Source organism: Phyllobates terribilis, unplaced genomic scaffold (genome assembly GCF_046119375.1).
Source record: "Phyllobates terribilis strain yellow unplaced genomic scaffold, ASM4611937v1 Scaffold_2__4_contigs__length_985480577, whole genome shotgun sequence".
Classification (NCBI taxonomy): Eukaryota; Metazoa; Chordata; class Amphibia; order Anura; family Dendrobatidae; genus Phyllobates; species Phyllobates terribilis.
In genome coordinates this window covers 58607776-58634663 of record NW_027362762.1, presented here as the reverse complement: position 1 = coordinate 58634663, position 26888 = coordinate 58607776, and the positions used below count along the sequence as shown (strand labels likewise).

The window sequence follows — 26888 nt, the reverse complement described above, 5'->3', positions numbered from 1 at the left end:
TTGCAGGTGAAAATAGTTTCCTCTAAAATGCTCCCGGGTTTCAGAGTAAGTATGTTTTAAAGATCCAGGCCGGGACCATGACCAGATTATTCCAGCACTGCCCCCGGACAGCTCTGCTACAGGTGATTGACAGATCTCTCCCTCGCATGTACATAGGCAGAGATCTGTCAATCACCCTTAGCAGCGTTGGGAAGAGCCCGCAAGGGCGACGTCTGGTCTCCGGCTACGGTCCCTCTCCAGATCTTTAAAATATATCTTCTCTGACGTGCCGGACAATTTCCGAGGAAAATATACTTTGCTGCAATCGTGTAGCCCGGCTCTGATTCATGCTGCACGCTGTTTGGGCTTCATGAATCAAATGATAGGTTGTCTTTTAATAATCTGTAGACCTGATGAGGCTGGTGTACATACATATTGAGTCCAGGTACAGGGTGATAGAGCTTGTGAGTCCAAGAGTATTCAGTCTCTAAGAATCCAGCCTGACTGACAGCGGCAGCTTTTACTGAGCACCAGTGGGGAGGGCACACTAAGGAGCTGTCATTTTTTTAGGTGGGTGTAATTTCAGCAGCAGCAGGAAGGAGAAGCTCTGAGGAACTGTCAAACACATTTTGGTGAAGATTCAGCTGCAGGGAGGAGGAACACTGAGGAGCTGTCAGGTGGGTGGAGATTCAGCATCAGGGAGGAGCGACACTGAGGATTTATTAGTAAAGCTTGGTGTATGAGGATTCAGCATCAGGGAGGAGGAACACCTGAGGAGCTGTCAGGTGGGTGGAGATTCGGCAGCAGGGAGGAGGAGCTGCTAGGCTGGTGGGTGGAGATGCTGCAGAAGGAGCACTGAGAAGCTGTCTGGTAAGTTGAGTTTCCGCAGCAGGGAGGAGGAGTAACACTGAGGAGCTGTCAGGTGGGTGGAGATTCGGACTCAGGGAGGAGGGACACTGAGGGGCTGTCAGTCAGGTAAGATTGAGTGTACGCTTCACCAGTTGGGTTTCCTCGTCAGGATGGCAGGCGCATGTGCTGACTGGCCAGTAGCCCCTTCGCACCCTATATTGCTGTAAGTCGCTGCGCACACACAAGACCAATAGAGCTCAATTAGGGGTTAATAGATGGCTGCTCACAATGTAATACAGACAGTCAATATTTGGTTCTGAAGTGTGGATTTAGGGGAGGGGGGACAGTGTACATAGTATGTACATGGCTGTAAGGGTGAGTTACATGCTCAGATCACGGATTTCTATTGACTGGATGTGACTGTGAGAGCAAACATTGATTCCTCCTGATCTGACAACGTTCTGGATGGTCGAGCGTCACGTGTGTCGCGGCGATTCAGCTGAGTCTCTCCTAAGCCACCTTTTTCCTCTGCTGCCTCTTTCTTATATTTTCTCATTTTTTTTTCATGCTGCTTTTGTCTGATAGTGAAATGTCGGCGCTCTCGATGTCTCCGGCTGGCCGCATCCTTACCGACATAACATTATTTCCATCAGATCTGACCTTCTGCAGCTGCCGAGACTCGAGCTGCCGTGTTTTGACTTCAGAAGTCAGCATGATAAATAAAATCTCTTGCTGGAAGCGTCGGCTTCCAGCTCTTCCCTTTAATAATTGAGTGTGGCGTCTGACGATTGTGTGGATTTAGCCTCCTGCTTGATACGGGAAATAAACCGTCCTTTTGGGGGGTTTTTTGGCTTGGGATTCATTTTGAGCACCGATCACTGAGGATCCCGCAGCACATCACTTCTTGCTTTGGGTCCCCTCCACTGCATGGCCACAAAGCAATGGCCGACACAATGCTGACCTTGTGTGTCTGTTGCTTCCCGGCTTTTAACATGCATTGTTTTTTTTTTTCTATTAACATAGGCTCCACCGATAATGGCGTACCCAGCCACAACGCCCACAGGGATCACAGCATTTGGAATGGTAAGGTGTCTTCAGGCCTTATTCGAGAAGGGAAAGTGATGCTATAAAGTAAGCACATCTTCAATATAGGGCAGTGTGCCATAAAATTTGTGGGATGTGTCCAGAAAACCCTTGAAATAGCCTGAATATTAGATGCTCGACGCTCTCAGGACAATCTGTCAATCAGTCCAAACTGAACCGCCCTTGCTTCTTTGATTGACCGCAGTGGTTTGATTCAAATCCCACACATGCATGCTCCGATCACCACCATATCGACGCCTACCCAGAACGGGGAGATGGCCGACTCCAGGAGAAAGACACTGCATGAGCCGATTCTGTGTCACTTCCAGATTTCAACAATAGTAGAAAACGCAGCACAACTGGACCAGGGTGCACAAGTAGGGTCCAAAACCATGCAGATATGTAGATAAATCTCGGCACACCAAAGGTAGATTTAATGATTTATTTTAGCAGTCCCACAGCAATAAACGTTTCGGTCAGTAAGACCTTCATCAGTAGCTACCAGCGGTGGATACCGCGGTTCCAAGCCTCCACACCTGACTTACTCCAGCGCCCAAGGAAACCCAATTCTGAGATACTGCCCCCTACTCGTTGCCCTATTGCTCTATTCCCAGCAAGTGGTACACCGATGAAGGTCTTACCGACCGAAACGTTTATTGCTGTGGACTGCTAAAATAAATCATTAAATCTACCTTTGGTGTGCCGAGATTTATCTACTTCCAGATTTCAGTCCAGGCCACTCTGGCCCATGTGATACCCGTGCTGTCAATCAAGGAAGTAGAGGGCGGATCAGGCTGGAGTGACTGAGAGAAGGTCATCTGAACATTGCCAGCACCACCCACAGGGCACTAAACACCTAATCTGCATAATACGCTAAGAAAAGGTTTTCTTCAAATCAAGCCCTATGGATTTTGGAACAAAAATTGTTTCTTATAGCAAACTGACTGAAATGGAGATGAGCTTACTTTGTCTTGTCATTTTGCCCACACTCCCTTTTAAAGGGGTTCTTTGAGATTGTGATGAAAGTGGCTGCCATCACTCATTTCAAGCTGCAACCCGTTACTAAAATAGATTGTAGTTTGAAATATGTGACCACAGCTTTTTTTTTTTTATCACATTGTCTGAGAACCCTGGTATAGATTACTGCAATGAAAGCTTTAGACAGTGGGCGTTTTTTGTTTTTTTTTTTAAAGAATTTTGAGTGAAAAGGTGTAGTGTTCAGAAAGGCAGAAGATGTAGTACACATTATCATTTTACCTATATAATCTAATTTTTTTATATTGTCTAATTGTATATTTTCTTTTTTGTTTTCCAGCCTCCACAAATGGCGCCGGTACCCGTAATACCACAGCAATCATTGATATACAACCAGCCTGTGATGAGACCACCTAATCCCTTTGGCCCTGTATCAGGAGCACAGGTAGGTCCTGCCTCGTACAGCACAACCAATACATGGGAGCTGTAAACCAAGAACGGGTGGGATTTCTATTTAAGACCATTTGGAAAATTGCAAAATATTTTCATTTTTAAATGCAAAGGTGCCATAAATAAAATAATTGCTAACGCCGACCTATCTCATTGGTGTGATGCACCAAATATCAAACCTGGGGGCATCACATACGATACTGCTGGTGGAGTAGAGGGTCTTTTGGGCCTCTGCACCCCCTGTAGTTACACCACAAGTAACAGCTGATGCATCATATTCTCCTCTGGGCAGCATATCATCATCATCGTCATATGTGAGCGCATAATCCGGCTTATCTGATGCTGTTAATCTTTTATTTCGTTAGATGCAAGGTCATGGCTCCTCTGCCCCTGTAATCCGCATTCACATAAATGATGTATTTCATTCTCACACCCGCCATGTGACATCATTACTCATAGACACTTTTTATTTTAACCCCCTGATCTCTGCAATGTAGACTGCAGTGAATTTATAACGTCAGGTAACATGCTGAGAGTTGTAGTCTCGTTCACGGTTATAGGCCGGAGACCAATGGTGTGTCTGGGAAAGCCGCGTGACCCCCTGGTATGCCCACCATAATGGCTCATGGGTATTAGCTCACAGCTTTCACACATCTAACACAGGGATCTTCTGCTGTCTGGGCATGCTGGGAGTCCTAGTTCCACAACAGCTAGAGAGGCGCAGGTTGGAGACCACTGCTCTAACACTTAAAGGGGTTTTCCCATTGTCCAGGAGCGCACCGCTCCCCTGCCTCACAGCTTAGAGATAGGGGGGGTCGAAGTGCTCCTGACGTGGGTCTCTGAGGGGGGCGCGGGCACTCTATGGGAGTGAGGGGGGGGCGCGGGCTCTCTGTGGGGAGAGGGGTGCGGCTCTCTGTTAAAGGAGGGGGGTCGCGGGCTCTCTGTTAAAGGAGGGGGGTCGCGGGCTCTCTGTTAAAGGAGGGGGGGCGCGGGCTCTCTGTTAAAGGAGGGGGGTCGCGGGCTCTCTGTTAAAGGAGGGGGGTCGCGGGCTCTCTGTTAAAGGAGGGGGGTCGCGGGCTCTCTGTTAAAGGAGGGGGGGTGCGGGCTCTCTGTTAAAGGAGGGGGGGCGCGGGCTCTCTGTTAAAGGAGGGGGGGCGCGGGCTCTCTGTTAAAGGAGGGGGGGCGCGGGCTCTCTGTTAAAGGAGGGGGGGGCGCGGGCTCTCTGTTAAAGGAGGGGGGGTGTGGGCTCTCTGTTAAAGGAGGGGGGGCGTGGGCTCTCTGTTAAAGGAGGGGGGGCGTGGGCTCTCTGTTAAAGGAGGGGGGGCGTGGGCTCTCTGTTAAAGGAGGGGGGGCGTGGGCTCTCTGTTAAAGGAGGGGGGGGCGTGGGCTCTCTGTTAAAGGAGGGGGGGGCGTGGGCTCTCTGTTAAAGGAGGGGGGGCGCGGGCTCTCTGTTAAAGGAGGGGGGGCGCGGGCTCTCTGTTAAAGGAGGGGGGGCGCGGGCTCTGTTAAAAGGAGGGGGGGCGCGGGCTCTCTGTTAAAAGGAGGGGGGGCGCGGGCTCTCTGTTAAAAGGAGGGGGGGCGCGGGCTCTCTGTTAAAAGGAGGGGGGGCGCGGGCTCTCTGTTAAAAGGAGGGGGGGCGCGGGCTCTCTGTTAAAAGGAGGGGGGGCGCGGGATCTGATAAGGGGGGCAGGGGGCGCGCGGGATCCCTTAAGGGGGGAGGGGGGGCGCGGGCTCTCCGTTGGGGGGCGCTCGGTGTAGTCTCTCGCCGTGTATATAATATATATCTTGCACCATATTCACACTAGAGATCCGGATGTCACTTTTTGCTGTCTTTTCTGTGGTTTTCAAACTGTTTCCATTTCTGTCTGGGGAAAGAACGAACTCCGGGGTATAACCCCCATCATGACCTCTTTTCCCTTCCATGTTCTGCCATTTCTCAGACGTATTTCTCTCTGCCTCTCCTCTCACCCAGTTGTCTGCAGCCTCGAGCCCCTCCAGTCAGAGTCCTCACAGAGCGCCCGGGAAGGACCCCAATCCACAGCTCTCTTTACAGGATTTCTTGTAGGACCACATAGGTATAGTCAGCTAAGACTGCAAGGCGGGGGCAGGGAGAGCACCCCCGAGGCTTCTCACCGGCTACTGCTGCTGCTCCTGGGGGGGCTTTGTCACTTTTCATTTAAAGCAGCATAGTCACCGTGTCTCACAGTTCAGACTGCATACCTGATGAAGCTGGTATACTTGTTTAGAAAGTCCATGTTTGAATGGCAACGAGTCCACTACAGCTCAACCTGCTCACGAGGTGGACTACAAATCACACAGCCATTCAGATTTGGATTTTCATAGTAAGTACACCAGCCTCACCTGGTCCACCATCTTAATGCAGCCTGTACTGTGTTATCTGGTGACCGTTTTGCTTTCTATTTTACCCCTGGTTTTATTACCTCTTTTATTTGGCCTTGCACTAAATCCATGAACTGCAGGACCTGCTTTGAACTCTGCTCTCATTGAATTACACAAGTCACTTTCACCAAGGAAAAGTAGGTAAAATAGGCGGTGAGAGGTGGGATCATCTTCCAAGATGTCCCCGAGATCCCCACCTTATAGAAATGGGGGTGCAAGCTATGCAGCCTCTCTGACGCCTAAGGGATCATGGAAGTATTGTAGAGGGGGGCAACAAGCTCCATAAATTGAGTTATTCCTAAAATCATAAGTTAGTTTTTTATCCATAGGATAGAGGATAAAGAACAGACCGCTGAGGGTCTGACCTCCGGGACCCCCCAGCAAGCTGTAGATCCCAGGAACCCAGCTATGCAGAGCACCCCGTCTTGAAATGAGCAGAAGCCACCATTGTCTCTAGGAACAGAAGAGAAAGCTCTAAAGTGCAGCGCTCCGGGTTTGTGCTCATCTGCTCCATTCAAGAAGGAGCCCTGCTGAGCCGGGGTCTTAAGATATAGAGCCCTGATCTGGTGGTCCCATTAAGATATGATTTAGAGCATAACTCGTTAAAGCATACTTCCAATTTCAGAAGACTTTTGATCAGTGGGCATCTGGGTGTCTCCACTGTGGAAGTGAATGTGGGCGCTGTGCCCCTTCCGCTGTGGTCGGCTCTGCACAGCTGATCCTTGGAGACGTGAACGGAGCCGTCCACTACTGACAGACAACATTTAACTTAATATAGACCCGAGTAGATGGACTTTGCCCACAGATATCTAGACATGAGGAGGGTCCCCACTGTTAGTAGGGTGGCCCTAGAGAAGTCCGCTGTTACTGGTCTCGGATGCTGGAAGGTTTGTACCCCCCTCGTCTCCACCTCTTTGTGTTGCTTCCTTCCCCTTTTTCTCACTTGATCCTCTTTAGTTCTTGGTGTTTTGTGTCACGTTGTGTCAATGATTTCCACTATTTTTAGGCCTGTACTACACAGCTTCGTTCGTTCCTTGCATGCAGCACCTCCGGATTGTTTAATACAAATAATAAAAAAAAACACTCCCAAGTTTTGCATTGAGTATTTTATTTTCTGTTCTTAAAGGTGACCAGTCCGGATTATTTTCTATGCACCTCCTGGGGAGACTTCTCGGGCTGGCTTGTCATGATGCAACACTGATTTCTGAGCTTTTGAGGGAAAATTCGTAACTAGTGATGAGTTGGTTCGTCATGTTCAAGTGACGAAAGAACTGTACCAGAAGGGTACCAGAACTGTATCTGAACCCGAACCCCATAGAAGTCAATGGGGACCAGAACCTTGTTGCTGTAAACACTAAAATTGACTTTTGTAACTTTTTTTTTTTCTTGTCGGTAACTTTTCTTTGTGTGTTTCCTGATTTGTGACTCACTTCTGTGATTTATGGCTCCTTTTTTTTTTTCCCTTTTGATTTGTGGCTCCCCCCCACCCCCTCTCATTTGTGGCTCGCCCCCCCCCCCTCTTATTTGCTTCTCCACTCCCCTCTGATTTGTGGCTCCCCCTTCCCCTCCGATTTGGGGCTCCCCCTTCCCCTCCGATTTGGGGCTCCCCCTTCCCCTCCGATTTGGGGCTCCCCCCCACCCCTTTGATTTGGGGCTTCCCCCACCCCTTTGATTTGGGGCTTCCCCCACCCCTTTGATTTGGGGCTTCCCCCACCCCTCTGATTTGGGGCTTCCCCCACCCCTCTGATTTGGGGCTTCCCCCACCCCTCTGATTTGGGGCTTCCCCCACCCCTCTGATTTGGGGCTTCCCCCACCCCTCTGATTTGGGGCTTCCCCCACCCCTCTGATTTGGGGCTTCCCCCACCCCTCTGATTTGGGGCTTCCCCCACCCCTCTGATTTGTTTTGTCTGAATTGTGTCCGATGGGAGAGCCCTGCCTGCGCTGCACCCGCTCCTCTTTACAAACATGACTTGGTTAATGAATGCTCCCATATGCTGATCCTGAAGAGGGGGCCGGACACAGTAACGTGGCCCTTTTGGTGTCCCCCCTCTTCATAGGGCTTTATGTGGAGGTTTCTTTTACAAGCCTAGAAGTGAGTGTTGTATCTTGCCCAGGCTGGACCCAGCTTCACTCCTGAGCGAAGAACCTGACGACTTTATCTCATGGACGCCCTTCTTTCTTTTCCCCCAGATGCAGTTCATGTAACCGAGTTGGACGGCGAACACCCTTCTAAGAAGAAAATAAAAAATTTTAAAAAACCAGGCTACGTAAGCGATCCCTACTTCCAATCCAATCCAAACTGCTGCTGAGCGCTCTCCACCTCACGAATGGTACCAGATGGAGCCGTCAGGCTGTACGGAAGGGGTGAGGGGGCGCCGCCGCCATCTCTGGCCGTGACCGCACCTATACAGTAGATATTTGGCGAGTGTAATGTATTTGGCTATACCGTGTGAAGTGAAGGGGTGGGGGTTACACAATTTCTTCTACTGTACACTTCAGACCCCTAGGGACACAGGACAAGGGAATATAGCAGAAGCGCAGCCGGTGTCATTCACCATCACAAGTCACGTTCCTTCCCTCCAGGCCGTAATATGAGGTTAGCACCCCACCCCCGACCTCTTCAGAGAGAGACAGATATATATATATATTCAGTTTGCAGTAGACATTCCTTATGTATTATTTGTATTTATTTATGATTATCATTAACAATTAATGTATCAAACACCTTTTATGGATATGTATGGATGTATACAATTATTATTTTTTAATTTTTCTTTTTTAATTATGAAAGTGACTCCATACCAAGCACTAAATAGTAAAGTTCTTATACTGCTACCGGGGGGGAGAGAGGGGTGCAGTGGGGTGGGGAGTCAATAAACGCCCCCCGAGGATCGATCCTATTGAGCTGCTTTAATTTTAATAGTGGGAGCCGTCTGCAAAGAGGGAGGAGGGGGATCAGGGCGAGCACTACATTGTAAATCGGATTATTAAGAGGGGGGTGGGGACACACAAAATATTGCTTTGTGCTTGGCAGAATATTATTTTACCTTTGACATGGTCATGCCTTTTAAAGATAAGAGAAGAAAAAAAAAAAATGAATGTGAGGAATTGCTTTCATTGTATGATTTCCTGTAAGAGATTGGGGGGAGGAGGGTGGGTTAATAAAATACATCATGGGAGGGGATTTTAAGCTCTGTCACTTTAAGTGCCATATATATATGTTTTCCATATTGGGGAGTGAAGGGTTAAGCCCCACCCCCTTGACTCCCAATTTTTTTCCCCGCTGTAACCCATTGCTGATACAGGTGACGACCATGAATAATTACACCCCCCCCCCCCTTCCCGGCCATTCCTACGGGAGAGCGCCATGTCCGACCCTCGTCATCATGCAGTGCCTTACAGCCGCACACGTGTACCCCATTCTGTTTGGCTCACTGTTTTAAAGGAGGGGGTGGGGGGAGGGGGACAACTCTCCAGACCCCCTTTTTTTTTCTTTTTTTTTTTTCCACCCCCAGCGCTGTTGATCAGCGCTCGTCATGTAAATAAATCTTTGAAAAGGGAAATTCTCGGCATGAAAGCAATTCTGTACATGAACCGCGTACCTGCTGCATTGTCTCTGCAGATTCTATTTTTGTTTATAAGATTTAAAGAAAAAAATTGTATGTGGTCGGAATCGGTGGATTTTCAAATAAAATTCAGCTTCAACAGGTTTTTGGTTTTTGTTTTTTTTTTCTTTTTCTTTTTTTGGGGCCCCGGTGTCTTATTGTGAAATGGCTGGAATTTTAAAGAAGGTCAGATCAATAATAAAAAACAAAAACAAACGACTCCCGATTCCCCGCTGCTTCGGTTACGACGATTCCATATGTCCCTCTCTGGTCTCTACAATCCTTTCGACACAGGAAGTGACTACTTGGCCAGTCTGCGGACACTTAGGATGACAGCTTCTACATACCGCTACCTCCATGGTTAAAAAAAAAAGAATAATGCTGTCCTCCTCCTCCTGGGCCTGTTCTCTGCCTCCGACACAGTGGACCATTCCCTCTTACTACAGACTCTCTCATCTCTCGGCATCACAGACTTGGCCCTATCCTGGATCTCCTCATACCTAACAGACCGGACATTCAGTATCTCCCACTCACACACCACCTCTTCATCTTGCCACCTATCTGTCGGTGTCCCCCAAGGTTCATGTCTAGGACCCCTGCTCTTGTCCATCTACACCTTCGGCCTGGGACAGCTCATAGTCTCATGGCTTTCAGTATCACCTCTATGCTGATGATACACAGATCTACCTCTCTGGTCCCGATATCCCCTCCTTATTAACCAAAATCCCACAATGTCTGTCTATTTCATCCTTCTCTGCTAGATTCCTAAAACTTAATATGGATTTAACTGAATTCATCATCTTTCCCCCATTTCATTCACCCCCCACACCTGACCTAGCTATCAAAGTTAATGACTTCCCAGTGTCACAAGCTCGCTGCCTCGGGGTAACCCTGGACTCTGATCTCTTCTTCAAATGTCAGATCCAAGCCCTTTCCACTTCCTGCCGACTCCAACTCAAAAATATCTCCCGGATCCGCACATTCCTCAGCCATGAATCTGCAAAAACACTAGTGCACGCCCTCATCATCTCCCGCCTCGACTACTGCAACCTCCTGCTCTGTGGCCTCCCCTCTAACACTCTCGCACCCCTCCAATCTATCCTAAACTCTGCTGCTCGACTAATCCTCCTGTCCCCCCGCTATTCCCCGGCCTCTCCTCTCTGTCAATCTCTTCACTGGCTCCCCATTGCCCAGAGACTCCAGTTCAAAACCCTAACCATGGCATATAAAGCTATTCACAACCTGTCTCCTCCATACATCTGTGACCTAGTCTCCTGGTACATACCTGCACGCAACCTCCGATCCTCACAAGATCTCCTGCTCTACTCCCCTCTTATCTCCTCCTCCCACAATCGCATACAAGATTTCTCCCGTGCATCCCCCCTACTCTGGAACTCTCTAGCCCAACACATCAGACTCTCGCCTACCGTGGAAACCTTCAAAAGGAACCTGAAGACCCACCTCTTCCGACAAGCCTACAACCTGCAGTAACCACCTCCCCACCACATTACTGCATGAACTCCTCTACCCTCACTTACTGTATCCTCACCCATCCCCTGTAGATTGTGAGCCCTCGCCGGCAGGGTCCTCGCTCCTCCTGTACCAGTCGCTGTCACGTTTTGTTCAAGATTATTGTACTTGTTTTTTATGATTTGCTTTTCACATGTAAAGCGCCATGGAATAAATGATTCTTAAATCTGCAAAAAATGCATACATGTGAGAAGACCCATAGAAATTAATGAGTACATGTTCTATCTGTGAAAAATACTAAACACCCCATTAAAAAAGACGTTTGCGGATTTAGTGACAGATTTTCACATAACTGGTGTTCATGACATTTTTACCACATTTATATTGAATTCTACTCCCTTGTGATGTCACGGTCTTTCCACAAGCATCAATAGGAAAAAAGAGGGTGGGGGAGAGGGGGGCAACACATCAAAGAGGGAAATGAAGTCACATGCTTTATTCATAGCTCTAAGGTTGAAGGTAGATGTAAGTTGATTGTGTTCAACCTATAATCTGATATGTTGATCCAGAAGAAGACAACCGATGAGGCAGATGCTAATAGCCCCATAGTAGGGGGAAAATTTCTTCCCAACGCCACAGATGACAATCAGACTAGTTCCCTGGATCAACGTCCCATCACCAATTCTACTACCCAGAAAATGTAATATATTTTTCAAGAAAAGCATCCAGGCTCTCTACTTTTTTTATTGAATAGAGCATGACATCATTGCGCAGAGTTTTAAATTAGCACTGCTTGTACAGTAAAAAATACATGGTCTCACTGCTCAGACAGTAAAGAATCAGCCTCACTGCTCGCCCTTTAAATAATCCATAATCTTGACTACTCATACAGTAAAGAATCCATACCCTCACTGCTTTTACAGTAAATATAATCCATGCCCTCACTGCTCGCACAGTAAAGAATCCATAGTCTTACTGCTTGCACAGTAAAGAATCCATAGACTTAACTACTTGTACAGTAAATAATATCCATAGTCTCACTGCTCGAACAGTAAAGAATCCATAGTCTTACTGCTCGCACAGTAAAGTATCCATAGTCTTACTGCTCGCACAGTAAAGTATCCATAGTCTTACTGCTCGCACAGTAAAGAATCCATAGTCTCACTGCTTGTACAGTAAAGTATCCATAGTCTCACTGCTCACACAGTAAAGTATCCATAGTCTCACTGCTCGCACAGTAAAGAATTCATAGTTTCACTGCTTGTACAGTAAAGAATCCGTAGTCTTACTGCTTGTACAGTAAAGAATCCATAGTCTCACTGCTCACACAGTAAAGTATCCATAGTCTTACTGCTCGCTCAGTAAAAAATCCATAGTCTCACTGCTCGCACAGTAAAGTATCCATAGTCTTACTGCTCGCACAGTAAAGTATCCAGTCTCACTGCTCGCACAGTAAAGAATCCATAGTTTCACTGCTTGTACAGTAAAGAATCCATAGTCTTACTGCTTGTACAGTAAAGAATCCATAGTCTCACTGCTCACACAGTAAAGTATCCATAGTCTTACTGCTCGCTCAGTAAAAAATCCATAGTCTCACTGCTCGCACAGTAAAGTATCCATAGTCTTACTGCTCGCACAGTAAAGAATCCATAGTCTCACTGCTCCTACAGTAAAGAATCCATAGTCTCACTGCTCTTACAGTAAAGAATCCATAGTCTCACTGCTCCTACAGTAAAGAATCCATAGTCTCACTGCTCTTACAGTAAAGAATCCATAGTCTCACTGCTCATACAGGAAAGAATCCAGTCTCACTGCTCGTACAGTAAAGAATCCATAGTCTCACTGCTCTTACAGTAAAGAATCCATAGTCTCACTGCTCCTACAGTAAAGAATCCATAGTCTCACTGCTCTTACAGTAAAGAATCCATAGTCTCACTGCTCTTACAGTAAAGAATCCATAGTCTCACTGCTCCTACAGGAAAGAATCCATAGTCTCACTGCTCGTACAGTAAAGAATCCATAGTCTCACTGCTCATACAGTAAAGAATCCATAGTCTCACTGCTCGCACATTAAAGAATCCATAGTCTTACTGCTCGAACCGTAAAGAATCCATAGTCTCACTGCTCATACAGTATAAGATCCATAGTCTCACTGCTCCTACAGGAAAGAATCCATAGTCTCACTGCTCATACAGTAAAGAATCCATAGTCTCACTGCTCGCACAGTAAAGAATCCATAGTCTCACTGCTCATACAGTATAAGATCCATAGTCTTGACTACTTGTACAGTAAATAATATAATCCAGTCTCACTGCTCGAACAGTAAAGAATCCATAGTCTCACTGCTCGCACAGTAAAGAATCCATAGTCTCACTGCTCATACAGTATAAGATCCATAGTCTTGACTACTTGTACAGTAAATAATATAATCCAGTCTCACTGCTCGAACAGTAAAGAATCCATAGTCTCACTGCTCGCACAGTAAAGAATCCATAGTCTTGACTACTTGTACAGTAAATAATATAATCCAGTCTCACTGCTCGCACAGTAAAGAATATAAATTTATGTTAAAGTTGGTCCTTATGGCCACTGTAAAGCAAATCGTGAAATGCTGTTAACATCGACTTACTCAAGAAGACTTCTACCCGTATGAAGGTATGTACTATCAGAAAATGAAAATATTACAAAAGTGAAAATGTTTCAGCATCTGGGTTTTAATTGGTTAAAAAATATATATAGATGACAGTCCATTTTATTAGAGGGGTAGTTCCCTTTCAATTAAATTTCTACCCAGACAGCAGTTTATTAAAGCAAGTCGTACTGTACTCTCATTCCCCGGATCCATCGGTGAGTCTCCACCGATGCCTGGTGGCTGTGGTGCTGACGTCATGTCACAGCGAGGCAGATAGTCTGCAATCACTCTGTGACTGTAGACTTGTGAGTCCTCACATCGCACGCGCTGTGAGGATTCTCCGGTGGCTGGAGCGGTGGGTGCTTGACTACAAGTATGTGATTTGCATACATGCAGTCATATGCCAACTAGACGTGCGCGGCATCACTCTATACACGTCTAGTCAGAATGTGGGCAGAAGTATGACCGCCTGCTCCAGCCTCCAGAAAATCCTCACAGCGATTATGCAAATGACTCTGATCAGAGTGTGAACATGGTTTGAACAGATTCTCTTGGATGAGGGGAAGATGGAGGACAACATTTCTCCATCATCTCCATTGTGTTAGTGCGTGGAAATCGGACTGCACTCATGGCTGATTGCGATCTGATTATCTGATCAAACTCTGACAGTGATTGCCAATGCCAGACACCGGGAGCAGCGCGGAGGCTGGCTGCTGGTACAGTGCGGAGGCTGGCTGGCTGGTACAGCGCGGAGGCTGGCTGCTGGTACAGCGCGGAGGCTGGCTGCTGGTACAGCGCAGAGGCTGGCTGCTGGTACAGCGCGGAGGCTGGCTGGCTGGTACAGCGCTTAGGCTGGCTGCTGGTACAGCGCGGAGGCTGGCTGCTGGTACAGCGCGGAGGCTGGCTGGCTGGTACAGCGCGGAGGCTGGCTGCTGGTACAGCGCGGAGGCTGGCTGGCTGGTACAGCGCTTAGGCTGGCTGGCTGGTACAGCGTGGAGGCTGGCTGCTGGTACAACGCGGAGGCTCGCTGCTGGTACAGCGCGGAGGCTGGCTGCTGGTACAGCGCGGAGGCTGGCTGGCTGGTACAGCGTGGAGGCTGGCTGGCTGGTACAGCGTGGAGGCTGGCTGCTGGTACAGCGCGGAGGCTGGCTGCTGGTACAGCGCGGAGGCTCGCTGCTGGTACAGCGCGGAGGCTGGCTGCTGGTACAGCGCGGAGGCTCGCTGCTGGTACAGCGCGGAGGCTGGCTGGCTGGTACAGCGCGGAGGCTGGCTGCTGGTACAGCGCGGAGGCTGGCTGGCTGGTACAGCGCGGAGGCTGGCTGGCTGGTACAGCGCGGAGGCTGGCTGGCTGGTACAGCGCGGAGGCTGGCTGCTGGTACAGCGCGGTTTGTGTTCTATCCAACTGCAGCTGAGGTAGAAAATTATTTGAAAGGGAACAACCCCTGTAAGTGCTGCGTTCCCTTCACCTTTTCTCCCTTCCCAGTGTTGTTATGGTGGTCCGGCTATGCAGGGATCTGCAGCCGGCCTGTCATTTGAAAAAAAGCTGTCCTCCAGCAAGTGGGAACAGCACGTACGGAGGAGAAAGGGGAGGGTGTGAAGCTGTGATGAGTGGAAGAGCCAAAAATCTAATGAGATCACCTTACTTACTGAGATGGGAATGTATCCTCAGAACACGACTTTTTTTTTTTAAGTTCAGGTTTGTGTGTGTGTGTATACTTGGGAACTTTTTTTAATTAAAAAAAAAAACAAAATTAACTATTTTGTAATTTTCACATTGGCCCAATGGGAACTTTTTTGACTTGTACTTCCTGACCTCAGGAAGAGTTTTCAGCAGTTTCCATATCAGCAGAGGCAAGATTACAATGACTGAAAACACCTCTATATACAGTAGATAACACAGAATCCACCATTTACAATAGGTGATGTCACAGCTCACCTCCTCCTCCTCCTGTACAATGACTGAAAACACCTCTATATACAGTAGATAACACAGGATCCACCATTTACAATAGGTGATGTCACAGCTCACCTCCTCCTCCTCCTGTACAATGACTGAAAACACCTCTATATACAGTAGATAACACAGAATCCACCATTTACAATAGGTGATGTCACAGCTCACCTCCTCCTCCTCCTCCTGTACAATGACTGAAAACACCTCTATATACAGTAGATAACACAGGATCCACCATTCACAATAGGTGATGTCACAGCTCACCTCCTCCTCCTGTACAATGACTGATAACACCTCTATATACAGTAGATAACACAGGATCCACCATTCACAATAGGTGATGTCACAGCTCACCTCCTCCTCCTGTACAATGACTGATAACACCTCTATATACAGTAGATAACACAGGATCCACCATTCACAATAGGTGATGTCACAACTCACCTCCTCCTGTACAATGACTGATAACACCTCTATATACAGTAGATAACACAGAATCCACCATTTACAATAGGTGATGTCACAGCTCACCTCCTCCTCCTCCTCCTCCTCCTCCTGTACAATGACTGAAAACACCTCTATATACAGTAGATAACACAGGATCCACCATTCACAATAGGTGATGTCACAGCTCACCTCCTCCCATCAAATCCACCTTTGCACACGCTCATTAGATGCTTCAATATAAAAGATAGGATCTGACTGGTCATTGTTGCTAATGAACATTTGTTATTTCCAGAAACAGGAAGTTAAAGCCTAAAAAATAACCAGTGGCCAGTGTGAGAATTGCAAGATTTCTAATTTTTTGCTTTTAATACAGATTGTGATATGAAAAATCAAAAATAATTAAAAATTAAAAAAATCCATTTAAACGTGCAACAGGTAAACAAAATTTTACTTTCTGATAACACGTTTCCTTTAAGTCAAAGTTTAAATGGTGATTTATATAGGAAGGTGCCCTGCAGAATACACTACAACAGCAGTAAATGGAGAAATAAGCATGGCTTCTGCGACTATGGAATAGCCAGACACTGCTGTAGTCCCCTGAGCCCCCGCCACTTCCGCTGTGCTCAGCCTGACTATCTCAGGAAACGGTCGTCTTGCTGGTTTCCATGTTGGACAAGGGTAGATGCCATAGACCTTCCTGTGATTGTCCAAGGATCTGTGATCCGTCTGTACTCTGCCGTATACTTGTGTGTGATGAATGATGGCGGTACTATTATTAAGTGCTGCTTATTATTGCTTTATGTTTAGCCGATTACGGGAAGGCGGATTTGATCATCCTCGGTGTTACCGGCCACTGCCCTCTGCTATCCGACTGCTCTGGAAGCTTTGTGTCCACGCTCGGCTTGTGTATAGGTTTGGTTTGTCCCATGACACTTAACATTTTCCACTCCAGTGGCCCCAGTTGTAAATAGTCCTATAAAAATGTAAAAGAAAAGTCAGCAAGTTGTTTAATAAAGTCCTTACGTTTCTGAATAATATACACTGCTCAAAAAAATAAAGGGAACACTCAAATAACAGAATATAACTCCAAGTAAATCAAACTTCTGTGAAATCAAACTGTCCACTTAGGAAGCAACACTGATTGACAATCAATTTCACATGCTATTGTGCAAATGGAATAGACAATAGATGGAAATTATTGGCAATTATCAAGACACCCTCAATAAAGGAGTGGTTCTGCAGGTGGGGACCACAGACCACATCTCAGTACCAATGCTTTCTGGCTGATGTTTTGGTCACTTTTGAATGTTGGTTGTGCTTTCACACTCGTGGTAGCATGAGACGGACTCTACAACCCACAGAAGTTGATCAGGTAGTGCAGCTCATCCAGTTTGGCACATCAATGCGAGCTGTGGCAAGAAGGTTTGTTGTGTCTGTCAGCATAGTGTCCAGAGGCTGGAGGCGCTACCAGGAGACAGGCCAGTACACCAGGAGACGTGGAGGGGGCCGTAGGAGGGCAACAACCCAGCAGCAGGACTGTTACCTCCGCCTTTGTGCAAGGAGGAACAGGAAGAGCACTGCCAGAGCCCTGCAAAATGACCTCCAGCAGGCCACAAATGTGCATGTGTCTGCACAAACTGTTAGAAACTGACTCCATGAGGGTGGTATGAGGGCCCGACCTCCACAGATGGGGGTTGTGCTCACAGCCTAACACCGTGCAGGATCCTTGGCATTTGCCACAGAACACCAGGATTGGCAAAGTCGCCACTGGCGCCCTGTGCTCTTCACGGATGAAAGCAGGTTCACACTGAGCACATGTGACAGACGTGACAGAGTCTGGAGACACCGTGGAGAGCGATCTGCTGCCTGCAACATCCTTCAGCATGACCGGTTTGGCAGTGGATCAGTAATGGTGTGGGGTGGCATTTCTTTGGAGGGCCGCACAGCCCTCCATGTGCTCGCCAGAGGTAGTCTGACTGCCATTAGGTACCGAGATGAGATCCTCAGACCTCTTGTGAGACCATATGCTGGTGCGCTTGCCCCTTGGTTCCTCCTAATGCAGGACAATGCCAGACCTCATGTGGCTGGAGTGTGTCAGCAGTTCCTGCAAGATGAAGGCATTGAAGCTATGGACTGGCCCGCCCGTTCCCCAGACCTGAATCCGATTGATCACATCTGGGACATCATGTCTCGCTCCATCCACCAACGTCACGTTGCACCACAGACTGTCCAGGAGTTGGCGGATGCTTTAGTCCAGGTCTGGGAGGAGATCCCACAGGAGACCATCCACAACCTCATCGGGAGCATGCCCAGGCGTTGTAGGGAGGTCCTACTGGCACGTGGAGGCCACACACAATACTCAGCCTCATCAGGAGCATGCCCAGGCATTGTAGGGAGGTCATACAGGCACGTGGAGGCCACACACAATACTCAGCCTCATCAGGAGCATGCCCAGGCGTTGTAGGGAGGTCATACAGGCACGTGGAGGCCACACACAATACTGAGCCTCATCAGGAGCATGCCCAGGCGTTGTAGGGAGGTCATACAGGCACTTGGAGGCCACACACAATAGTCAGCCTCATCAGGAGCATGCCCAGGCGTTGTAGGGAGGTCATACAGGCACGTGGAGGCCACACACAATACTGAGCCTCATCAGGAGCATGCCCAGGCGTTGTAGGGAGGTCATACAGGCACGTGGAGGCCACACACAATACTCAGCCTCATCAGGAGCATGCCCAGGCGTTGTAGGGAGGTCATACAGGCACGTGGAGGCCACACACAATACTGAGCCTCATCAGGAGCATGCCCAGGCGTTGTAGGGAGGTCATACAGGCACGTGGAGGCCACACACAATACTCAGCCTCATCAGGAGCATGCCCAGGCGTTGTAGGGAGGTCATACAGGCACGTGGAGGCCACACACAATACTCAGCCTCATCAGGAGCATGCCCAGGCGTTGTAGGGAGGTCATACAGGCACGTGGAGGCCACACACAATACTCAGCCTCATTGTGACTTGTTTTAAGGACATTACATCAAAGTTGGATCGGCCTGTAGTGTGTTTTTCCACTTTAATTTTGGGGGTGACTCCAAATCCAGGCCTCCATTGGTTAATAAATGTGATTTCCATTGATGATTTTTGTGTGATTTTGTTGTCAGCACATTCAACTTTGTACAGAATAAAGTTTTCAATGAGAATATTTCATTCATTCAGATCTAGGATGGGTTATTTGAGTGTTCCCTTTAGTTTTTTGAGCAGTGTACATTTTGTAGCAGATCAGTAAATTCATAGTCATTGGTTACAGTCAGAGGATGCACCTTTGGACTCTCATTAAAGGGAATCTGTCAGCAGGCTTTTGCCATGTAATCTGAGAGCAGCATGATATAGGGGCAGAGACCCTGATTCCAGTGATATGTCACTTACTAGGCTGAGTTTTGCTGTTTCAATATAATCAGTGTTTTAGCAGCAGGAGATTATCACTACTGGACTAGTTGTCTCGTGCCTCCTGGCCCAACCACGCACCCCAGCACTGATTGGCAGATTTCTGTGTTCAATGTATAGAAAGCTGCCAATCAGTGATGTGGGCGGGGTTATACACAGATCAGCATTCCGAGCTCTGCTAGATCCGCAGCAGAGAAAACTGTGATTGTATCACAGCGGCTCCACTCAGGAAACTGACACATCAATGGACTCAGGGTCTCTGCCCCTACATCATACTGCTGTTTTTGCAGAAACTCTCCAAAAACCACAAGATTTGATTGAAGAGTTTCTGCATCAAAAACTTAGGAGGAAAATTCAATGTGAACACTCCCTTACTCTACAGAATAGAAAGTGTGGATCTGGTATTGGGCTCAGTGGCCAGTGCGAAAATTAACCACTTCGCGCCAGAGCCTGTTTTTGCCTTCGTGACCAGGACAATTTTTTCAATTCTGACCACTGCCAGTTTATGAAGTAATTACCCTGGAACGCTTCAACGTATTCCCCTGATTCTGAGAGATTGTTTTTTCGTGACATATTGTACTTCATGATAGTGGTAAAATTTCTTCCATATAACTTGCGTTTATTTGTGAAAAAATTGGAAATTTGGCGAAAATTTTGAAAATTTAGCAATTTTCAAACTTTGAATTTTTATGCCCTTAAATCAGAGAGATATGTCACACAAAATAGTTAATAAATAACATTTCCCACATGTCTACTTCACATCAGCACAATTTTGGAACCCAAATTTTTTTTTGTTAGGGAGCTATAAGGGTTAAAAGTTGACCAGCGATTTCTCATTTTTCCAACAAAATTTACAAAAACATTTTTTTAGGGACCACATCATATTTGAAGTCACTTTGAGGGGTCTTTATGACAGAAAATACCCAAAAGTGACACCATTCTAAAAACTGCACCCCTCAAGGTGCTCAAAACCACATTCAAGAACTTTATTAACCCTTCAGGTGCTTCACAGGAATTTTTGGAATGTGGAAGAAAAAAATTAACATTTAACTTTTTTCACAAAAATGTTACTTTAGACCCAATTTTTTTATTTTCACAGGGGTAACATGAAAAAATGGACCCCAAATTTTTTTGTGCAATTTCTCTTGAGCGTGCTGATACCCCATATGTGAGGGAAAACCACTGTTTGGGCGCACGGCAGGGTTCGGAAGGGAAGGAGCGCCATTTGACTTTTTGAATGTAAAATTTGTCTGAATAATTAGCAGACGCTATGTTGCGTTTGGAGAGCTCCTGATGTGCCTAAACAGTGGAAAAACTCCACAAGTGACACCATTTTGGAAACTAGACCCCTTAGGGAACTTATCTAGATGTGTGGTGAGCACCTTGAACTCCAAGGTGCTTCACAGAAGTTTATAATATTGAGCTGTAAAAATAAAATTTTCACATTTTTCCCACAAAACCGTTTTTCATCCCTTAATTTTGCATTATCATAAGGGTAATAGGATAAATTGCACCATGAAATTTGTTATGCAATTTCTCCTGAACACGCTGATACCCCATATGTGGAGGCAAATTACTGTTTGGGCACATGGCAGGGTTTGAAAGGGAAGGAGCGCCATTTGACTTTTTGAATGTAAAATTTGTTTGAATAATTAGCGGACACCATGTCACATTTGGGGAGCCCCTAATGTGCCTAAACAGTGGAAACCCCCCACAAGTGCCACCATTTTGGAAACTAGACCCCTTAGGGAACTTATCTAGATGTGTGGTGAGCACCTTGCACCCCCAGCTGCTTCACAGAAGTTTATAATATTGAGCCGTAAAAATAAAATTTTCACATTTTTCCCTCAAAAAATGTTTTTCATTCCCTAATTTTGCATTATCATAAGGGTAACAGGATAAATTGCACCACGAAATTTGTTGTGCAATTTCTCCTGAGTACGCCGATACCCCATATGTGGGGGAAAACCACTGCTTTTGTGTTTACTGCAGGGTTCGGAAGAGAAAGAAGCGCTATGTTGGCTGGGATAGGCAGCAGACACCATGTCACATTTGAAGAGTCGCTGACATGACAAAACAGCAGAAACCCCCACAAGTGACCCCATTTTGTAAACTACACCTCTCAAGGAATTCATCTAGGGAAGTAGTGAGCATTTTTTAATTTTTAAATTTATACCATTGGGCAGTGAAAAAAGCATAATTATATTTTTACCACAAAAAAATGTTTTACCCTCAGATTTTACATTTTCACACAGGGCAATGGGTAAAAATGGTGCCGAAATGTGTCACACAATTTCTTCTAAAAGTGTCAATACCCCATATGTGGCTGTATCGTACCGCTCAGCCATACGGCGAGATCTGGGGGGGACGGAGCGCTATTTGACAATTGGAGAACAAATTATTGTAGAATAGGCATTTGGATTTGGGAGCACAAAATTTTCTGAATTTCTTTTGGGGGGCAAGGACCATTTTGCTTTTCCAGAGCCTTTCTGCTACCAGTAACTTGGAAGTCCCTTATATTTTTAACAGATGATGGACCTGAGTGGGGACTAGCTTTTTTTGAGGACTGAGTTGAAGCTTTTATTGGGAACATTTTACGTAACATTTATCCGGCGCTCTAGGCTGAGCACTTACATCGGGGTTTCCATCTAATTTTCCAAGTGATGTAATTCAGATGAAACCCCTGCGGGATCCATTCACTGTAATGAGGCAGCAGAGTTACTCTGGACTCCGTCTGGCCTCTGTTTAGCGGTGTCCATTTTTTCAGAAGTGCACAAAACTGTGGCCAACCGCACTTTTATGCACGCCTAAAACAAATGACACCGTGGGATCCCAGGCTAGACGGCATCCACAGTGGCCTATATCTGCCTCATTACAGGGAATCTTCCGTCATGGGTTCTGGCTGAATCACGTATTTCAGAGATTTACACGGAAACTCTGGTGTAAGTGCTCAGCGCAGAGCACAGGATAAATGTGAGCAGAGCCTTACTGGGATCTTTGGGAGACCTAATAAACAAATCAGTAGCAGGTGAATAATATTTGTTTTATTTATTTTTTATGCCGTTCCTCGTGTGATATAACTGATTAGATTACTTTATTCTTCGGGTCGGTGCGATTACAGAGATACCAGATTTATATCGGGTTTTTATGACTGACAGCTGTCACACACTAAAAGACCCTTTTTTTTGCAAAATCTAGTTTTTGCATCACCATATTTTGAGAGCTATAATTTTTCCATATTTCGGCCGATAGAGTTATGTGACGGCTTGTTTTTTGCGGGACGAGTTGACAATTTTATTGGAACCATTTTTGGGCACGTGACATTTTTTGATCGCTTTCTATTCCGTTTTTTGGGAGGTAAAGTTAACAAAAACAAACACTTCAGGAATTGTTTTTTGAGGTTTTTTTTATGCCGTTCTGCGTGTGGTAAAAGTGATCAGGCAGCGTTATTCTTCGGGTCAGTACGTTTACAGCGATACTACACTTACTGTATTTTTTTATGTTTTGGCGCTTTTACACAATAAAACAATTTTATAGAAAAAAATATATTTTTTTTGCATTGCTTTATTCTGAGCGCTATAACTTTTTTATTTTTCGGCTGATGGAGCTGTATGGCGGCTTATTTTTTGTGGAACAAGATGACGTTTTCAGCGGTACCATTTTTATTTCTATTCTGCTTTTTGATCGCATTTTTTTCCACTTTTTGTTTGGCGATATGATGAAAAAGCATATTTTTTTGCTCCGTTTTTTATTTATTTTTATTACGGTGTGCACAGAAGGAGTTAATTAGTGTGACAGTTTTATAGCTCGGGTTGTTTCGGACGCGGCGATACCAAATATGTGTACTTTTTTTGGTTTTGTAATAATTTACGGATTTATTGGTTTAATATTTTATTTATTTATTTTTATTTATTTTGTGATTTTTTTTTTTAATAGTTTAAAAACTTTTTTTTTACTTTTTTTTACATTTTTACTTAGTCCCTGTATGGGACATTAATTTTTATTTTTCTGATCACTGATCTCATGTAATGTAATAGACATATATTACATTACATGAGATCTTCCCTGACTGTTTCAGTCAGAGTCTCCTGTCTGGTATCAGCTACATACAGGCTGAAGCCAGACAGGAAGGACACCATATATGGCAGAGCTGGAGGCGGTCATGTGACCTCCAGCTGCCATAGCAACCCCAGGTCCTCAAACGAAACGGAGGTCTTCGGAGGTAAGTAAGACGACCCCCTCTCTTCCTGCTGTCTCCTATATGCCGCGATCACTATAGATCACAGCATATAGAAGACAGCAAAGGGTTAACATCACTGGGACCTGATCTAATCAGGTCCCGATGATGTACCCTGTCAGAGCTAACGCTCTGCACCGGAATCGCAGTGCTTGCAGGACCCTGGGGGTCCTGAGCACTGCGAGACCACCCACCGTTTTTAAACGTCGGCGCTGCACAGAGCCCGGCAAGCGCCGACGTTTATCTACAGTGGGCGGTCGGGAACCGGTTAATGTTTTTTGAATAATCCTTCCTGATTGGATGACTTTTAGTTTTTTCCTTCTCATCTTATTTTCCACCAGAATTTGAAAAAAAAAATTCTTTCCAAATCAGACAATGTGATTTTCAGGATTTGTTTTCTCATTTTGTCTCTCATATTTGAGGTCGACTTATGATGTCAATTACAGGCCGACCTCATCTTTTTAATTGGGAGAACTTGCACAATTGGTGGCTGAGTAAATACTTTTTTCCCCCACTGTATATTGCTTTTCAATGAATGCTAAAACTACCCTCTCACCGGGAAGCTCTTCTCCTCCTCCTCTAATAGATGGTTCAGCTCAAGATCTGTGTTGGGATTTGTCTCCTTTCTTTCCTTGGCCGCGAGTGTCTTCTTGTGTCCTTGATATTTACCTAGAGGCAAACACATTATATTCATCCATCTTCTGCTCTTATAAAAGGTGAACCTGTCGCGCTACGAAAGCCTCAGTCATGTTATCAGCACCTAACATGGTGAAACCTACTGACTCCGTCCACAAGATAAAAGCTTGCACCGCAACTAGGGGACGGAGCAAATGATCTGGTGTTAGAATCAAAGTGATACATTATCGATTTAAAAAAAAAAAGTCTTTTATTTTTCTTTTCACTTTCTCTATTATTAATTATATTAATGTCTGATCAAACACCTCTATGTACAGTAACCCAGGAATCACCATCCACAATAGGTGATGCAACAGCTCACCTCATCCTCCTGTACTATGACTGATAACTCCTCTATATACAGTAGATAACACAGGATCCACCATACACAATAGGTGATGTCACAGCTCACCTCCTCCTCCTGTACTATGACTGATAACACCTCTATATACAGTAGATAACACAGGATCCACCATTCACAATAGGTGATGTCACAGCTCACCTCCTCCTCCTGTACTATGACTGATAACACCTCTTCTGGCCTGTAGACCAGGAGAATAAAACATGGACTATGGTAGTATACTTCGCCATTGTATCCAGCTGATCACACTGCACGATCCACTACAGCCTCTGTTTAACGGGTGTGATGGGAACTTTTTATGGCGTATATGATAAATGTGACCAGGGTCAAAGGCCTCTCACAGGAAGGGTATCCAGTCCTGTCTCTAGATCGTGGCTTACTCAAAATTCAAAGTTTCTTAAGAAGTTTTAGAACCTGAACTTGAGTCCAGGTCGAGTTTGGCAAAGTCTTCTAGTAGTCCATCCTCTGAGAGATCCAGACCGGCCATCTGAGTCACGAACGTGTTCCTGCAATGGAAGAAAATGCATCTTTTATAGTGACCGCCTCATCTGATGATTTTGAGAAGAGCCTGACCCTACTAAATAAACCTCGTCACCTGTCCTACCTCCTCCACCGGTCATGGCTCCCTCATTACATGGAGTCCTGTCCTCACCAACATCATCGGGTGAGTGGGGAGAGCACTGCCTCCAATACCACATCAGCACACTCCTTTCCTGAAACACTATACCCTGCTGGAAAGCCCATATTCTTTTTTTCTGATTCCCCGCTTGTCCTCATTCATCTCCTATCATGATACTGCACCTATTATACACTGAATGGCCACTTTATTAGAGACATCCATCCAGTAGCACGTTGGACGTCTTTTAACCTTCAGAACCACTGATTTTGGTATAGATTCTGCTAGTCGGTGAAATAGTTCTGCAGGAATATCGGCCCATGCAGACAGGATGGCTTCTCACAGTTTATGCAGAGTAGATGGCGTTCCTGACATGTTTGGAACAGCCCGTTCACCCGTACCCCAAAAGTTGTCATCTAATCTATTGGATTATATTTCTGTGGTCGGGGAAGAAAAGAAAATGCAGTCATGTTCCTAGAAACAATACATGACTATACTGAAGATGGTTGACCACATTGCTTAGGTAAGTCCTACTGTTCAAACGTCCATCTTCAGTTATCAGAGGAGCCAGGCTGTGCCAAGAAATCCTCTCCCCACCATGATTGCACCTCCACCAGTCTGTCAAGGACGGGGTCATTCATCCACAGGTATAAGGAGAGCCAGGCTGTGCCAAGAAAACCTTCCTCCACCATGATTGCACCTCCACCAGCCTGTCAAGGACGGGGTCATTCATCCACAGGTATAAGGAGAGTCAGGCTGTGCCAAGAAAACCTTCCTCCACCATGATTGCACCTCCACCAGTCTGTAAAGGACAGGGTCATTCATCCACAGGTATAAGGAGAGCCAGGCTGTGCCAAGAAAACCTTCCTCCACCATGATTGCACCCCCACCAGCCTGTCAAGGATGGGGTCATCCATCGGTATAAAGAGAGGCAGGGTGTGCCAAGAAAACCTTTCCCCACCATAATTGCACCTCCACCAGATTTTCGAGGAAGGGAGTTATTCATTTACAGGTATAAGGAGAGCCAGGGTGTGCCAAGAAAACTTTCTTCTACTATTTCATCACCTCCACCAGGAAGGCGTCATCGATCCGTGCTGCTTATGCCAAATTCTGATCCTCCCATCAGCGCGGTGCAACAGAAACCCGGATTCATGTGACCGGATGATGTTTTAACGCTGTTCAGTTATACAATTTTTGCTTTTTGCCCAATTGCCTTTCTATTTTCTTTAGACATTAATGATCATCTGCTGTTACCGAGAATCCAATGCGTGGAAAATTGATCACTATTATGCTGCACTGCAGGGGGTTACGCGACTAATTTCCATATGATAAGGATCGGGGTCTCTAATAAAGTGGCCATTCATTGTATGCAGTCTTGTGAATAAACAAGTCACTTTCCCCTACAAGATCACATCACTCCGCTCCCGCTGCTGTCCTCACTGATATTCCTGTGACCAGCAGCTACAATGTTTCTGCTGATTCCAGGCATGATACAGAAAGAAAAAGAGAGGACATGTAGCAAATCGACCCTCTAAGCTTGAGATCTAGCGGGTTACTGTACAGAGCTGAAATCCATCCGGATGGTAAAGTTTCATATAAAATTCTCCACTGTGAGTCATCGTCATGTGTGGGTTGTAAATTTAATCTGGGATCGGAATAATAATAATCAAATCCTTTTATCATTACAATATGGCTATATCTGCAGGGGTCGTGCA

The 26888-nt window shown here is 46.1% G+C and overlaps 2 protein-coding genes across 12 annotated transcripts in view; one reads left to right on the top strand and one right to left on the bottom strand.

Annotated features, from left to right (window-relative positions):
* Positions 1–9445, top strand: part of PICALM (phosphatidylinositol binding clathrin assembly protein) — a 72052-nt gene extending 62607 nt beyond the window's left edge. For all 9 annotated transcript variants that reach the window (XM_073661976.1, XM_073661938.1, XM_073661929.1 and 6 more), the window contains 3 exons: positions 1852–1911; positions 3227–3331; positions 7927–9445. In XM_073661976.1, coding sequence (XP_073518077.1) covers positions 1852–1911; positions 3227–3331; positions 7927–7941 — 180 coding nt within the window. In that variant the 3' untranslated portion in view covers positions 7942–9445. The remainder of the gene's footprint in view (positions 1–1851; positions 1912–3226; positions 3332–7926) is intronic.
* Positions 8406–26888, bottom strand: part of CCDC83 (coiled-coil domain containing 83) — a 41628-nt gene continuing 23145 nt past the window's right edge. For all 3 annotated transcript variants that reach the window (XM_073661987.1, XM_073661993.1, XM_073662003.1), the window contains 3 exons: positions 24972–25063; positions 24078–24190; positions 8406–16817 (listed from right to left, as the gene is read on the bottom strand). In XM_073661987.1, the coding sequence (XP_073518088.1) occupies positions 16656–16817; positions 24078–24190; positions 24972–25063 (367 nt within the window). In that variant the 3' untranslated portion in view covers positions 8406–16655. The remainder of the gene's footprint in view (positions 16818–24077; positions 24191–24971; positions 25064–26888) is intronic.